The sequence below is a fragment of the Botrytis byssoidea genome (assembly GCF_014898295.1).
Source record: "Botrytis byssoidea strain MUCL 94 chromosome Unknown BBYS_018, whole genome shotgun sequence".
In the NCBI taxonomy this organism is placed as follows: Eukaryota; Fungi; Ascomycota; class Leotiomycetes; order Helotiales; family Sclerotiniaceae; genus Botrytis; species Botrytis byssoidea.
Window position 1 is genome coordinate 452,185 of NW_024065859.1, and position 16,143 is coordinate 468,327.

At 43.4% G+C, this 16,143-nt stretch overlaps 7 protein-coding genes across 7 annotated transcripts; 5 read left to right on the forward strand and 2 right to left on the reverse strand.

The window, feature by feature from the left end:
* Nucleotides 1-231: 231 nt before the first annotated feature.
* Nucleotides 232-2,105, forward strand: EAE97_008502 (uncharacterized protein; the record flags this gene model as incomplete). Its single annotated transcript, XM_038879017.1, has 5 exons — nucleotides 232-323; nucleotides 373-549; nucleotides 676-787; nucleotides 843-1,769; nucleotides 1,824-2,105. The coding sequence occupies 5 exons, from the start codon at nucleotides 232-234 to the stop codon at nucleotides 2,103-2,105; spliced, it is 1,590 nt and encodes a 529-aa protein (XP_038730099.1).
* A 220-nt stretch (nucleotides 2,106-2,325) lies between these two features.
* EAE97_008503 (uncharacterized protein) lies at nucleotides 2,326-3,279 on the reverse strand (the record flags this gene model as incomplete). Its single annotated transcript, XM_038879018.1, has 1 exon — nucleotides 2,326-3,279. The coding sequence occupies one exon, from the start codon at nucleotides 3,277-3,279 to the stop codon at nucleotides 2,326-2,328; it is 954 nt and encodes a 317-aa protein (XP_038730100.1).
* Nucleotides 3,280-3,663: 384 nt separating this feature from the next.
* On the forward strand, nucleotides 3,664-5,422 carry EAE97_008504 (uncharacterized protein; the record flags this gene model as incomplete). The annotated part of the gene is made up of 4 exons (XM_038879019.1): nucleotides 3,664-3,717; nucleotides 3,774-3,863; nucleotides 3,910-5,059; nucleotides 5,113-5,422. The coding sequence occupies 4 exons, from the start codon at nucleotides 3,664-3,666 to the stop codon at nucleotides 5,154-5,156; spliced, it is 1,338 nt and encodes a 445-aa protein (XP_038730101.1). The 3' UTR covers nucleotides 5,157-5,422.
* Nucleotides 5,423-5,820: 398 nt separating this feature from the next.
* EAE97_008505 (uncharacterized protein) lies at nucleotides 5,821-6,234 on the reverse strand (the record flags this gene model as incomplete). Its single annotated transcript, XM_038879020.1, has 1 exon — nucleotides 5,821-6,234. One exon carries the CDS (start codon nucleotides 6,232-6,234, stop codon nucleotides 5,821-5,823), a length of 414 nt encoding a protein of 137 aa, XP_038730102.1.
* Nucleotides 6,235-11,065: 4,831 nt separating this feature from the next.
* EAE97_008506 (uncharacterized protein) lies at nucleotides 11,066-11,477 on the forward strand (the record flags this gene model as incomplete). The annotated part of the gene is made up of 2 exons (XM_038879021.1): nucleotides 11,066-11,085; nucleotides 11,225-11,477. 2 exons carry the CDS (start codon nucleotides 11,066-11,068, stop codon nucleotides 11,475-11,477), a joined length of 273 nt encoding a protein of 90 aa, XP_038730103.1.
* A 669-nt stretch (nucleotides 11,478-12,146) lies between these two features.
* Nucleotides 12,147-13,402, forward strand: EAE97_008507 (uncharacterized protein). The gene is made up of 3 exons (XM_038879022.1): nucleotides 12,147-12,476; nucleotides 12,537-12,757; nucleotides 12,812-13,402. The coding sequence occupies exons 1-3, from the start codon at nucleotides 12,321-12,323 to the stop codon at nucleotides 13,155-13,157; spliced, it is 723 nt and encodes a 240-aa protein (XP_038730104.1). The 5' UTR covers nucleotides 12,147-12,320; the 3' UTR covers nucleotides 13,158-13,402.
* A 1,251-nt stretch (nucleotides 13,403-14,653) lies between these two features.
* EAE97_008508 (uncharacterized protein) lies at nucleotides 14,654-15,904 on the forward strand (the record flags this gene model as incomplete). Its single annotated transcript, XM_038879023.1, has 1 exon — nucleotides 14,654-15,904. The coding sequence occupies one exon, from the start codon at nucleotides 14,654-14,656 to the stop codon at nucleotides 15,902-15,904; it is 1,251 nt and encodes a 416-aa protein (XP_038730105.1).
* Nucleotides 15,905-16,143: the final 239 nt, after the last annotated feature.

Below are 16,143 nucleotides of genomic sequence, written 5' to 3' on the forward strand. Positions count from 1 at the left end.
CCCGACATTTAGACGCTATCACCATCGATAAGTTATCAATCAATTCTCTATCTCTCGGCCATCTCACGGTCTTTGGAGTCTCCAGTGTTTGACCCTTTATCAACACTTCCATATACTTCAACTCCCTCGATTGCTAGAGATTCAACCTCTCAGCATCTTTTGTATCAGTCTTTTTATTGCTTTTCAACATCTTCCAACTTTGTTTGCGTGTATCTGTGTACTTTTATAACCATGGCGGCTTCTAATCAAGATGCTGCGTTGGCTAATATGGGATACACGGCTGAATTGCCTCGTTCCCTGAGTATGATGAGTATTCTAGGCCTGCACGTTATCCCCTCTTGCTCCAATGGCCAATACTGACTAAAGCACTAGATCATTCGCTATTATGGCAGTTCCTTTCGGTCTCAGCACGACACTCGCTTACTCGCTGACCGATGGTCAATCTGTGACCGTTTTATATGGTTGGATCTTCGTATCGTGTATTTCACTTGCTATAGCTGCCTCACTAGCTGAGATATGCAGTGTGTATCCAACTGCTGGAGGTGTATAGTAAGTACAACCAAACCATTTTTTTTTTCATCCAAAAAATATCGACATTGACATTTGTCAATGCCGAGCTTCCCCGAGAAACACCGAGGTCTTTGGAAAAGTCTAGACTGACACTTTGAAACATAGTTACTGGTCTGCTATGCTTAGCACCAGGAAATATGCTCCTGTTGTTTCCTGGATCACGGGATGGTTGACCTTGGTGGGCAATTGGACTGTAACTTTGTCCATCAACTTTTCGGTATGTTAAGTCCTCTCAGGGTATGAACGATCGAAATGCTGATATCTGAGGGCAGGGTGCGCAATTGATTTTGAGTTCCATCTCGATTTTTAATGAAGACTTCGTGGCCAATGCATGGCAAACAGTCCTATGTTTCTGGGCCGTTATGGCAATTGCTTTTTCGGTAAATGTATTCGGTGCAAAATACCTGGATTTGATCAACAAAATATGTATATATTGGACTTCGGCTTCGGTTATTATCATCATCGTTACTCTCCTAGTAATGGCGAATAACCGTCGAGATGCCGAGTTTGTTTTCGCCCATTTCGATGCTTCGGCATCCGGTTGGCCTTCTGGATGGGCCTGGTTCGTTGGTCTCCTTCAAGCCGCCTATACCTTAACCGGCTACGGAATGGTAGCTGCCATGTGCGAAGAAGTACAAAATCCCGAACGAGAAGTTCCTAAAGCTATGGTTCTATCTGTTTTCGCCGCAGGAATTACTGGAATACTCTACTTGATTCCTCTATTATTCGTTCTCCCCGATGTAACTTCAGTTCTTGGCCAATTAAACGGTCAACCCATCGGCTACATTTTCAAAACAGTCACTGGTTCTGCAGCCGGTGGATTCGGACTTCTGTTCCTAATCCTCGGTATCCTCTTCTTCGCTGGTGTTGGCGCCTTAACCGCTGCAAGTCGTTGCACATATGCATTTGCCCGCGATGGAGCTATTCCCGGCTCCCATATCTGGAAGCGCGTGCATCCTACATATGATATTCCATTGTGGGGCCTTGTCCTTTCTACTGTAGTAGATTGTGTGCTCGGATGCATCTATTTTGGCTCCACGAGTGCTTTCAATGCTTTCACTGGTGTGGCTACCATTTGTTTGTCGGTTTCGTATGGAATCCCCATTTTGGTCAATCTTATTCGGGGAAGACAGGCAGTCAAGCATGCTTCATTCTCCTTGGGCAGATTTGGATTTGCTATTAATGCTATTACCGTTGTTGTGAGTATCACAGATCCTTTCTCCTGACCAATTTACTAACCAATAACTATATAGTGGATTACTCTCGCCATCGTTCTTTTCTGCATGCCAACCGCTATTCCAGTCACTCCTACGAGTATGAATTACGCGAGTGTAGTTTTTGTCTTCTTCGCTTCTATCAGTCTTCTTTGGTATGTGATTAGAGGTAGAAAAGAGTTTAGTGGCCCTCCAGTTGTTTCGGCCGAGGAGGCAGAACACAATGGGGAGGTCGTGGGTGGTGTAGGAAGAGTTGTGACAGAGGATGGCAGTGGACAGGTTTCATATGGAAGCGATGCAGAGAAAGCGAGTCGGAAGTAAAGGTTTAGATTATTTGTAATTATGATTATGTGTATGGTATATGGTTTACGGGTTTCATGTAACAATACGACTCGGATGAATTAAAATGCGACGGGAGTTATTAAGAAAGAACGATATTAAAATTCGGGTGTCTTCTAGACAAAATCATAGTGTGTTCATATTGGTGCAGATCAAATAGTATGCCCAAACCTAATATAGACGATTTACCTGATAGCTATTGTTAGTCTTCCGTGTCGACACTCATTTTCGACCTTTCTTCTCTCCTCTTGTCTTTTTTCTCTTTCTTCCTTTGGGCTTTCAGAAGTTTCTTTGCCTCTTGTCTCGCCTTTCTCTCATCATCAGATGCCTGTTCAGTCTCAGGATCTCCTTCATAAGCTTTTTCAGTATCGGTAGGTGGATTATCTTTTGGAATCGCATCGACAGGTTTGCTGCGGAATAAATTGAAGTCTTCCTCATCCACATCCATTTGATTAACAGCCTTAGGCGATTTATCTTCCGGGTTACTCTGCTCATTATCCTCTTCCGCCAGCGCATTCTTTTGTTTCGACTTCTTCCTCTTCTTTTTCTTCGACTTCTTCGAGGTAACTTCCGTGCTTTCATCTGCATCCTCCAGATGGAGTAACAAAGCTTTATTGACCAGTTCTTTTCCTTCTTCAACCTGATTTTGAGCAAGCAAAGCTTTGTTGATCAATGGTTTATCATCTTCCCCTCCATTTATCTTATTGTGCTTCGTCTTCAGCTTCTTTGCTTTCCCTAGGGCAGTTCGTCCCTCTTCCTCATCACTGCTAGCATCCGCCAAAGCCCTCTTCGCACTCGCAGCCTTCTCCTCGGCATCCCTCGCTTTATTAGCTCTTAATTCTTTCGAAGGAAGCATTTTATCGCGCAAAGTTTTCTGGTTCCGTTCCGCAGCCGGCTTCAAGAATTTCGCAAAAGCTGGATCTGTATTAAGTGGTTGATTTCCCGCCGGTGTAGGAAACCATAAGGCATCCTCTGCGTCGATTTCTTCCTGCGTCTTACGGCGTCTTTCGGTAGGGTATTTTGCTAGGATGTTTTCCGCAATGGCTTCACGTTTTGCGAGGGCCATTTGTATACGGTTCATCTTCGCATTGAATTCCTCCCATGTTTCTTTCTTGGGTGGAGGTGCTTCCGTTTGATCATCTGCGAATTTGGCCATGCTGCGCTATTCTAAATGGCTGTATCGTGCGATGTTTGAATCCTCGTGCGGGGAGATTTAATTGCGTAGCTTCGTCCTGCGTTACCGCGTAATGCGGCGTATGTTCATTCGTTGCACCAAAACGAGTTTATTAATATTGTAAGACTTGACAAGGCTAAAGTATTCGTTCGTAGAATAAAAATAATTTGACAAGGCTCAAACTCAAATGTTTCAAGGATTTATCTTTTATCCCACCTAGCCCACGTGAAAGTAGCGTTGTCGGTCCGTTACGCTTCCCGTACTAGCTTCGCGAATTCCCGTTTGACGGAAGGACAATCACTGAAAAAATGATCTGGTTACGATAGAAAGACGGCATTGTGTCTTCCGCTTTTAATAAATATCAACATGTTCAAGCTAGCTAGAAGCCAACCTTTGGCAGCTGCCTTGAAGGCAAGCAGGGTAATTCTTCCACATATCAAAAAAGTCTCTTATCAACAAAGTTAACATGACCCTAGGCCTCAATGCCATCCCGCATGGTCGGCGCAGCGCAACAAAAGAGAGCTTTGAGCATTCACGAGTATCTTTCAGCAGATTTGTTAAGAAAGGTACGAAATAATCATATGGGCGGAGACGAATCTGACGAGAATACAGTATGGAATTGGTGTTCCTGATGGATCTGTTGCGAAAACAGCCGCCGAGGCCGAGGCTATTGCAAAGAAGATTGGCGGAGATGACATGGTTATCAAGGCACAAGTTCTTGCAGGTGGAAGAGGAAAGGGTACTTTCGACAATGGGTTAAAGGGAGGAGTCCGAGTTATCTACTCTCCAACCGAAGCAAAGATGTTTGCAGAGCAAATGATCGGACACAAGCTTGTCACCAAGCAAACCGGTGCCCAAGGACGTATTTGCAACTCTGTCTATATCTGCGAGCGCAAGTTTGCTCGTCGGGAATTCTACCTTGCTATCTTGATGGATCGTGCTTCCCAAGGACCAGTCATCGTTTCTTCGTCTCAAGGTGGAATGGATATCGAGACTGTTGCAAAGGAAAGCCCAAACGCAATCACTACTACCTACATTGATATCCACAAGGGTGTCACTGATGATATCGCACGAAAGATTGTCACTGATATTGGTTTCAGTGAGCAATGTATCGAGGATGCCAAGGATACTGTTCAAAAACTTTACAAGATCTTCATGGAGAAGGATGCTACTCAAATCGAGATCAACCCTCTATCCGAGACCTCTGATCACAAGGTTCTTGCCATGGATGCTAAGCTTGGTTTCGATGACAACGCCGAGTTCCGTCAAAAGGAGGTTTTCGAATGGCGCGATACTACCCAAGAGGATGCTGAAGAAGTCCGTGCCGCAGAGTCTGGTCTTAACTTCATCAAGCTCGGTGGTGATATTGGATGTTTGGTAAACGGTGCCGGTCTTGCTATGGCTACTATGGATATCATCAAGCTTAACGGTGGTGAGCCAGCTAACTTCCTTGATGTTGGAGGTGGAGCCACCCCACAAGCTATCAAGGAGGCTTTCACTCTTATCACCAGCGACCCCAAGGTTACTGCTATCTTCGTTAACATCTTCGGTGGTATCGTTCGTTGTGATGCTATTGCTCAAGGTCTCATCAGCACTGTTGAGAGCATGAACCTTAGAATCCCAATTATTGCAAGATTGCAAGGAACAAACATGGAAGCTGCACACAAGTTGATCAACGAGTCTGGTCTTAAGATCTTCTCCATTGATGACTTGCAGAGCGCAGCTGAGAAGGCTGTCCAATTCTCAAAGGTTGTGAAGATGGGTAAGTTCACTTTCAATCCATGATGTTTGATGATTAACGCTAACATAAATTAGCTCGTGATATCGATGTTGGTGTTGAGTTTTCTTTGGGCATTTAAGCAGTTACATAGATGGGTTTTCTCTTGTTTGTATTGATTCCCTCCGTCTTTAGATCAATGGGTGACCGGGGCTGAGTTACCATGTATAATGCATTGAGTTTCATGTCCACATTTATTGTCTCTCAGTTTTTGTTCTGTGAAATATTCTGAAATTTGTGATGATCACATTCTGGTTAAAACTTGGAATACTACTAGGCGTAATGCGATAACCTATAGATAGAAACAATGGACGGTGATGGCCCTGCATCAGAAACATATTCCAGCATAAGAAATCCAATCACGAACTCTATTGATTGAAACAAATCTTATTAATTCCACCAGATTACCAACTCATCCATCCATCCATCATTCGTTTATCTTTCCGTCTCAACCCCACCCCCAAAGACTTCAAATTCACAACTGACCAGTCCCCAATCCCCAACCTCTAACCCAAATTCAAACAACAAACACCTCTCCCATTTTCCAGCCCCCACCAATTATCCTAAACTTCTAGAGTATCCAATCGCAATCACACACGCCGGTTCCATCCCCATCTCCCCCTCTTTATTCACATTCCCAACTCTCATCTCCTCCCCTGCTCCGTTCCACTTTCCCCTCTCACCCCTTCACAGAAAAACAAATACCACAAAAGCAATCCCCAGCGCCATCCAATCAATCTCCCTCATCATCCTCCCCAAACCCCGATAATACGGACGTAGCATCGCGAGGATATAGAAAATAACCAAAGGGATGGTGCTCCAGAGGAGCAAGACCGCGTTGCAGAAACGGAGGAAGTAGGGCGCGAGTTTGGAGAGGGGTGTGCGGGAGAGAAAGTGAGGAGTGGGGGAAGAGGGGTGTGGAAAAGGATTGGGGATTGTGGGGGGGCGGGAGAGGTATAGCTGGGTGAGGTAGAAGGGGGTGGGCTGGAGGGGGTGTTGAGGGGTGGAGGGGGGAGGGATGAAGTGGGGAATGAAGAGGCGAGTGGTTGGGATGTTGGGATGTTGGGGATTGTGGAGAAGAGGGGAGAAGGGGCGAGTAGCTCGGTATCCGGTGGTCCAGGAGAGGGGGGAGTAGGAGGTGTATGGGGAGATGAATCCATTATTTGCTTGGTTGAGAGACATTTTGAGCTAGCTCTGTTTTTTGGGGATGAGATGGTAAGTACGAGATGATTGTGTGGGGTTGGGTGGGAGATTTAAGCTGGATGTGAGTGGTAGGTAGCTTTTGAATGAGGAATGAGAGTTCCGTTTGAAAAGACTGCTGTGGGAATTCGAGCGGTATTCTCTTTGCTTGTTGGTGAAGCAGGAAATTTAAAAATGGAATAGGGAAGAGGGAAGAGAAATGAAATACTTATGGATGCCAAATCTAGCTAAGAGGACAGGTGCTGGAAGTTTCTAGGTTTTATTAGAGGACTCTACTATCTATTATGAGTTCAATATCGCAGGATAATAGACTTTGCTTCGCTTGCCTAGATAGATACAGGTTCGCTAGTTGACTTGTCTACAATTCTCATTGTTTCTATGTTGTAGTGAACGTTTCGTTTTAGGTAGCGAAATTTCCATGCGGGATTGCGGTAGTTCTCGCTTAGATATCTGGGGACTGGTTTTCTTTGGAGGTCCTTATTGTGTTGCTTGTAGTGAGTGATTCAAGGCGAGTTTGAAGGTGAAGATGAAGGTAGAAATGGAGGCAGGGAATACCGCCCTGTGATTTGAGTAGATTCTTCGGTTTTTAGAGATTATAAATTTGACGAAGAGAATCGCACGGAATGTAAGAGTTACTTGAAGGGACAAGAGATTATGCATTTAGAAATGATTTAGGGCTTGAAAGTTTGCATGTGGGATACACAACCTGCAAGGAAACCATGTGAAGCTTGATCATCGGATCTTCCTCTGTGTTTTTGTGTAGGAGTAGAAGCTGATTGCCAGCGCCTCAGAATCATAATAACAGTCATGTGTCTATTTAGTCAGGGAAGATATTTTCCCCCCCCAATTGATTGATGAGTTATCACGCTATGGTATCTTCTTGCTTGTGGTCTGGACTATTATTGACTATCATATTGATGATGAGGGGAATTGGGAAAGACTTTATGAGCTGGTAAGCATAGAGGAAAATAGTAGGATCCAGAAGAAGTGATCGTATTGTATATGTAATATGTTCAGAACTGCGGGGCCACGATGATATCAGTCACTGTTAATTGCCTTCAAAACTAAAACTTTTAGTTTATGTTTCCCAGCAAGAGGAAGAATTTACTCTGCGATATTGACTTCCTCTACACTGTCTAACGATGAACCGTTAAGTCTCAGGGTAGTTAAAAATAATCTCATCAAAATTTGCGATACAAAATCATCGTCACGAGTAAATGTAGAGGGTTGTAGGAGCATAGCAGCCTCAAGGCGTTGCTGAAGACGAGCATACCCAGACGTAATTGACAGAGTGAAAGTGAACCTCATTAACAGAGATACCGCATATTATTTTTTATGGCTGATCGCCTAGGAAATCATTAATAATGCAGGTATTTGAACAGTGAAGATTATAGAGGAAAGAAACCGAAGGATGATTAAAATTCACAACAGTTTAAAAGCGTTCCAAGCGGATAAACCCACGCACTTCAGATCTATCTTCAACGCCAACCTTTTCATTACCTCTCAGAATAACACTCTTCATCTAAGCCGAATAACCCACACCCGGCACGCCGCTTGCGTATACATTCACACGCCAGTCTATTTACTGGCCCAAAGATAAAATTGACCTCGTCAGAAAATAAAGCTTGACTTAGAACTTGCCAATCATTATGTTGTTTGGACACAAATTGAAAATCGACCATCGCCTCTTGAGTCAGGTTGTAATGTAATTTCCAACATGTGCGGATAGCATTACTGCAAGGGCGAGAATTCTCTGGAAATTTTTTCTTACAAAGATATCCTCACCAGTCCCTACTGACTTATCTACAACGTAAGGAGAAACTTCATGTGGTATTATAGTGAAGTACAAATCGGAGGCCAGAGCAAAGAAATCAGTTTCAATGGTTTATATAAAATCATTCGTTTGAGAGCGCATATCTAATAGCCCGCCCCCTAGAAAGGCATCTTTTTCCGGACATAGATGTTGACCATGGTAATCCGATAGCTTGATATTAACATCTTTATCGAGAATAATATTTGGGAGCTGGAGACTGCAATACAGAACACATGAGTGGAACCATCTATTGGCAGGTTACTGTGTCCTCAATAGCTTTCTCTTCAGAAGCCTAGTTCAGGTCCAATCTCAAGGCATAGATGCAGAAGTTTTGCTTCTTTTGGCAGTCTTCACGGCCACTTTTTGAAATCCATATTTCTTGCCCACCTGCACTCTATTTCCCATCTCGATATTCCCTCCCCCTCCATCCTCCTCAAATCTCATCTCAACCCCCAATTTCCCGCTTTCACAATCCTTAAATTCTGCGCCCAAGTCTCCGCACAACTAATCCCAGCATCCGTTCCCCGAAATCCTTTCGTCCTCCTGGAAATCAGCGCCAAAGCAACCAATTCTCCAATTGAGCCCCACGATTTCGTCGTCCAGCCTACGAAATATAGGTACACGATAAAAACAAACGCTATGAGAGTATGTGTGAGGAGAGCAGCTAGTGCCAATCGAGTTGTAGAGCCTTTGATACTGTAACTATAACCTCGCCTCCAGAAGTAAAACTTCCACGAGCTGGTACGAGATTTGTCACAGCAAAGTGCAAATGGTGTATACTTATATGTGTCAGCTATTCGTGTACAAATGTTTGTGTCTGGCTCAGAACTAATAGACAGTGAGTATAAATCACCTTGTGTATACCGGGCCAGAGAGTTAGTTATGAGAATGCCTAGGAATATTGATATGAAGGCTTGAATCATCGATTCGGGAGCTGATACATTAAATCGAGCCGCATCGCAATTGCAGATGTGGTCCCACAAGTGAAGCCAGAACGAATCCGGCGCCGAGGAGCCCAAACGGGAGACCACCCCCAAGGGCTAAAAACAATACAACAAAATGTGAAGTTATTGCCGTAATAGAGATAACGATCCATGTTTCGTGAACTTTGGCTGCAAACTGCAGCGCATTCAATGAGTTGTTTTGCCATCTTCCGTTATCTACGTCACGCCACTACACAGGGTTTACATTCAAATACACTAGTACGTTGGTGATAGCGATGGGACCGAGATGTAGTGTTAAGAAAAGACTTGCTCGCCGACTGTCCAGCGCATACTTCGTAGGCTCTGCCTGGTTAAATGATACATTTTTGGATTTAGAATTAACCAAAGGCCTCGATGTCGTGAAAGTTTTCCCGGGTAGGGATGAATCGCCTAACAAAACAAAGCCTGTGTCTGTACATTCTATTCTCAAAAAAAATTCAGCGTGGTTGTATATATGAAAAGAAAGCTATGGGTCGCTACGGCAGATTTAAAATTTCGAAGTTTTCTCAGAGGATGCGAAGGGACCCAGTTTCACAAGTTTGAGTATACGAACACCCTTTTGGACAATCTGTAAACATATATACCTGCTCAGTTGTTTTATACACTGGGGGCGATCAAAGGCTGTGAATATGCGGTGTTACTGAATGAAACAGCCCCCACTAAATGTAAGCATCACGTCGTATGCTGCGCTTTCAGTTTTATATCGAATGTGCCGCATGATTTCTTGAGGCACAGCATTGTCAGGCATTTTCTTTTCTCTTAAATAAAAGATATTAAATCGAGAGACTTCCCATACTTGAGATATTCTTGGAGAAGTCTAAGATTTCACAGAAATCTATGTTCGAATCAGATTACTACTCCGATTTGTGCACCACTAGATTCCTCAGAACGGTAAAAGCGAAGGTCTTGGTATACTTGATAACATGCCGTTATGAAAGACCCTAGAGACATAAGTGTGCAAGGAACGGAAATGAGCAAAGCTTCGCAGAAACAAATAGACGCATGGAAAGGGATCGATAGGAGGGACGGGAAAACCCCAATGAAAGTGCTGAGGAAACAAGACAAGCAGGTGGAGAACGATACGAGGAAAAATAGCACTGCTATCTTACAGGAAGATGTAGGGATGCAAATCCCTACGTAATTGGAAAGGAAACCATGATAAGAATTGGCGAGTGAAGGAACTGAAGGCAACAACCAATTGCGTTAGTCACGGTTCCTTCCATATCCTCCAAACCTTATTTCAATCTCAAGACAGAGTGTAGACTTGGATTATGAGAAAATAAACGGCTTCAACTGTATAGCTTCTCCCTTCCCGTGCATGCGCCGAGAGTTGTCCATACCGCAAACAAACAATTCATAATTTCATATGCATTGCATGACTCGGGACATGAAGCTAAGTGTGTGATCGACAGACGCCTCCAAAGTGCGAGATGCAACAAAACATTCGTAAACTTGCTGAAGACCCATTTTCTAAAGTGCGATGTGCAACAAATGAGCGCTCGGAGGGGTGGAGGGACATTGATCTGGGAAGATCCCATAGAAATAATTCTCCCTTGCATTTGTCCCTCCCTCCTGACACGAGGTATTTGCAGAATTGATAATATTGCGGCAAGGAATCCAATTGTCAACAAGCACTTGAATGCTTTTATCAGGACTAATTCGTATTATTCATTCCAAGAGCGACCTGCATTTTCTACTAATGTTTGTGGAAAACCTGGAGATACCTGAATCCTGGAGTTCCCGGAATAAATCCCAGAAGAGATACAACTTTGTACATTTTGAACCCAGGATCATGGATTTGAAGTTTCGATCTTTTCTACACATACCAAGAATGTATTATCTAGCGATTATACGATACTATAAGCAGCGAGTAAATATACCTGACGCGATAGAACTCTTTGTATGAGCTTCAAATAAAGTTGTTGATCCTCAAATAGAGTTTGAAATTCCTGAGAAAGGATTAATGAGTTGAAAAGCTAGACTCAGGATTTCGGAATGGAATTCTTGGGTTTTGGGTATGTGCGTGTAGATTTCCATATTATTTAGAGGAGTCGACCCACTGGGATTGAGATCAAGGATTAATTCTCATTGGGTGTAGTGACGGAGAGGTGGAGTGTAGTTGTCGATATTGAATGATGGCGACGATGATGATAGAGGCTCTACAGCTGTTGAACTGGATGATGAGGGTGATGAGGGTGATGATGATGATGATGATGATGATGATGACGATGATGATGTCTTTGTCGTTGTAAACGTGTCTAATGTATTGCTTGACATTAAAGAAAAGTCGATGTGGCACTTCACTTCCCGTGACTCCCGTGCTGTGCCGCAATGCCAGGTGAGTTCTGTGAAAATTTGTATCTGGTGCCTGAAGCTTGAGCAGATTGAGGATAGTGAAAATGATTGACCCACTTAATCCCACTTCCCCATTTTGATGATTAAAGGGGCTTCTTTTCTTGGCATTCTTCCTTGAGTCGGTCTCTAGACTCTGAGGTGCGCTCGTGCGGTAAGATCACACGAGTGAACTGTAACATGCATCTATCTACTCATCTCCTCTATTTCAATCCGGTTGTCAAGTAATCTTGCAGACAACAGTGGCTTTTGCTTTCATTGCAGGTTTCCAGCTGCAGATGTCCAATCAATCCAAAAAATCATCAAGCTTAAATGTAAATCGATCTTTCTCGTCATAATGAATTCAATGGAATGAAATGATGTACCAGATCCCTGTGCAGATCAGACAATTGTATGTCAAAAGCCCGATGACTCCCATCATTCCCTAGCCGATGCCTATCCATCTAGACTTTAAGCGATGTAAAAATCCTACATCGTAGATTTCGTAGTTCCTAAACGGGATCAAAGGGCCGCTGTTCTCTCTTAGTAAACAGGGGAAAATATTGAAGTAGCCGCTGTCACACAAGGACAATCCATTAAATCCAATCTTATTTATCCAATCGGAGGTTTATCAGATGCCCAGATATCAGTCTTATGCTTATTAGTGGAGGAATACCTAGCAAGACAGGGGCATAGAAGATAGCATCACTCTCCAACTCCAAGACAGGACAAAAGCCGCTGCGAATAATCAGTAAGACGTAGATTTAAATACTCCGTCTTTCGTCTTCAGCTTCAACACCAACTTCAAATCCAACTTCAACTTCATTCCTTTTACAGAACTTCCAGCAAAAGACCTTTAATGCAATAAAACTACCAAATCGACCCATTTCAAGACTTTACTAATCAAACCTTCGCCAATATGCACGCCATTTCCATCTCAACCTTTGCCGCTGCCCTTATGGGTACTGCTGTCACAGCTCAGACAACTACTGTAACAGATTTGTTCCTTGTTGGATTCGACTATGGGTACAACAGTTCTGAACAAGCTCCATATGTTGGTTCTGTTATTGCTTCCGTAGGTTATATCTGTAAATCACAGAACCGCAAAGATTTTCTAACCATAACGGTTATCTAGGACGCTACTGCTACCACCTACTCCATTGCCTGTGGTTCTAAAACCGCTGCTCCAGCTACCACTTCTTCCTACTACGATGACAGCTACGATTGTGGTGTTCCTCCTAACTTCACCTTTACGCAAGGCCCTTCAACAATCGCTTATACCTACACGATTGGCGATGCCGAAGACTTTGCCGTCACGGACAGTGTTTCCGGCTCATCATACCCAACCGGTGACGCGTACGTATTTACATCATATGCTTGGAATTCCAAGACTAACATTTACCCTCATAGTACAATGACACTTGGCTGTGTCCTCTCCGGTACTTCTACTGGAGTCTGTAGCTACACCGAACTTGAAGCCGCAGCATCAACAACCTTTTCCTCCATCGAGACTACAACCGTCAGTGGCACTGAGTACGCTGAAATTTTCACCGGTGTCCCCGTTACCATCACCGCTGGCCCAGCAAGCACTACCGGCTCTGCATCTGGTGCTTCCGCCTCCGCTTCTGCTTCAAAATCTGGTTCAGGATCTGCTGCAGGATCTGCTACTTCCACCGGAGGTATGCCTATGATTACCGCCAAGGCACAATGGGTTGTTGGTGGTGCTGCTGCTGCCATGGTTATGGCTGCTTTGTGATTGTTGTGATTACTAGGCACTCGTCTTGGTGGTCTGAGAGAATTCGATTCTGAACTAAATGCACGTATTATGCGCCAATGGTGTAATGGTTGGTCTAGAGATTCATGTGCATATTTACCTTCTAGGGAGATGGAGTCATCTTAAAAAAATACTGGTAGTATGATATCATGATTCTATAGCGTTGAGTAACGAAAATAAATATTAATACATTTTATAATTTAATGTTGGATTGCTTTCATAGCCCTCTGAAGTGCTTCAGATATTAACTTCATTTTGCTAATGGTACATTATCCAGAAATTCTAAATTGTGATCAACATTTCAGAATAGGTATAGTACTGCAACTCAGCAATAGTCGCTATAAATCATTCAGCGCAAATCTGAACTACATCCTTTACACTCAGCCCAACTACCCTCCAAATAATACACCATTCACGATACTCAACTGCACCAAATCAAACAAGAGAAACTCCAATATTCCAAGATGATTCAATATAGAAACAGAAAATCCATTACCGCCGCGCCCCAAGATTCCAAAACCACAAACTTCGCCTATCAATTTTCAAATCCGCTTACATACCCATAAGCCCACGGCGCCTCCAATCCTCACATCATCCACTGCAAAATTCTAATATCAAGCCAATCATTAATTTTTCTAAATTACTCTATCCTCTAGATTCCAGCGTCTAATTCAAACATTCATACATTGCCCTCCTTCATTTACGTTTTAGCTTGAATTTAATTCATCGTCCCAAATGTTCGCTCCACCGACCTAGTAGCTAAAATTAGACTAGCAATCTGATACATCACGTTTCCTTTCTCTATCATATTTTGCGTTTTAAATATTGTATTCACAATTCCAGCCTAGGTACCTATTTAACAAACTCAAAGGAGTCATTTGATTCCTAATTCAGCAAGTACAAAAACTATAAGAATAACATCAATCATATCCAATCCAAATATCCATATATATATTTTCTCCTACGCCATACACACAAACATACTCCCCAAAATACCTGTGTAAGCAGCTATCGGATTCTCACTACCCGAACCGCAGCAAGCGTCGACCACCTCTGAATCACCAGAGTGAAAAAATAATTCATTACATTTTGGTGCTTTGGTGGCGCGCAAAACTAATCGTGCTGAGCTGAGAAGATGATTTGTCGGAATTCGCATTGGTAACTCTATTTTAGAGAGATAGACGTCTCACGTTAGATTTATGTTGGGGGCGGGGTAACCTATTTACCTACCGGTACTAAGGTATTAATCTATCTATCTATCTATCTAGAATAACAAATAAATGTATGATTTAACATTTGTTTGTTTCCCGGGTGCACTTTCTGGAGCTGAATAAGTTCGTCTCATGTTATAGATCTCCAGTTTCATAGGTGTTACTGTCGTATTGATTTTCTTTTCATCGACTGCAGTATCTTGATCCTGAGCCTCTCGATCTATTTCCTTTTGATCGACAACTTATTAAACTTTACTTACAATCATCATGTCTAAGAGGACCGTCTTCACAACGGTGACGCCGTTACCAACAGGTATCACACGAGAGACAGTTATGGAAACTTTGCGCTCGCATGTCGAAATGATAGATTTGAATCCTCTAGTGGAAGAACGTCATCCGATCAAACCTCCACCAAATGCTACTGCCGAAGAATATCATTGTTTATGGTACTCTTTGACAGATCGAGTACAATATCTTCCTGGGGGACTGATGTCCGGAAAAGTCTCGTATACCTGCTGCTTTCACGATCTCGAAAATGGACTGCAAACACACTGCTATGCGCCCCTGGGATTGAACATCAGAGGAAAGTGGACTCTTGGTGGGTCGCTACCCGGAGAACCAGTTGCGCCAGTCGAAATGGGAGTTAATGTACCTTTACACGGGTTATGGTTGAGAGAGGATGTTGACATGAAATGCAATATTGTTATGACAAGCTTTGTAAAGAAAACCCTCAAGAAATCACACTCCGCGTTAGTAAACCGTCTACTGGTTAAGGCTCAACTTCTAGATCGCTCTATCAGCAATGCTCGACTGAATGAGAGGACCCTCAGTACACCAGAATATGCCACACAACGACAACGACCCTTTTCAACACAAACGCCCTTATCACAACCATCGACTACATATTCTCCAATCAGCGATTATGATAACGATAGTGTATCTGCAGAGTCGGAAGTTAGATCACCACAATACTCTACATTTGCTGCGCAAAACACACCAGCTTCACAGAAATCAAAGGTGTGCCCGCCAATAACCTCACAGAGTCCTCAACTACAGACTTCGCAAGTACATCCCGCTCTTCGAGTTGGCCCACCTCAACCTCAAGCAAACCCCGAGTTTAACGAAAAGCCCATCTATCCCAAATACGATCCCTCAGCTTATCCTCGAGCTCTAGATGTCCGCCGCGAAAGTGCATCATCTTGGAACGGTTCTGATCAGGGCTCAGGAAATCCAACAGGCCGCGTGTCTTACCAAAGCTCTGCTGATAGCATGCACAATGATAACAGGAAAAGAATAGCGTCGTGGCAAAACCCAGTTGGAAGCAATATGTGGAATTCATCTCGACCACCAAACCCAGGAACCCAGGGAGCCGCGGCTCATTATCGCATTGCCTCTTCCCAGTCTGGATATAGCAATCCGAATCCTGCGCATGAAAGGAGGGATGAATCAGGCAGACAAGATATAGGAAATAGGGCGATTCCGCCTCCGCCGACTTATCATGCTGAGTTGGAAGGATAAATTATACAGTGCAAAGTGATACGAAGACGTTGGGACAGAACAAAACCGATCACAAAGCCGAGGGTATTGAGCTCTGGAAATGTAATGATATTGAGGACGTAGTCGCAACTACTTGGTTTAATGGTTTTAAGGCGTGAATTGGTATGATACCCGTGGGACTTTATGGAAGAATATGATTCAATAAAGGAGAAATATTGGGACGATTCCAAGCTCTGGAGTACATATTGATTGTGAATTGA

Excerpts from the sequence above, each read along its gene's own strand:
- EAE97_008507 (XM_038879022.1), top strand. The coding sequence starts at position 12,321 with ATGCACGCCATTTCCATCTCAACCTTTGCCGCTGCCCTTATGGGTACT. Across the intron at positions 12,477-12,536 it reads TTGGTTCTGTTATTGCTTCC|GACGCTACTGCTACCACCTA; the intron begins GTAGGTTATATC and ends ACGGTTATCTAG. Across the intron at positions 12,758-12,811 it reads TCATACCCAACCGGTGACGC|TACAATGACACTTGGCTGTG; the intron begins GTACGTATTTAC and ends TTACCCTCATAG.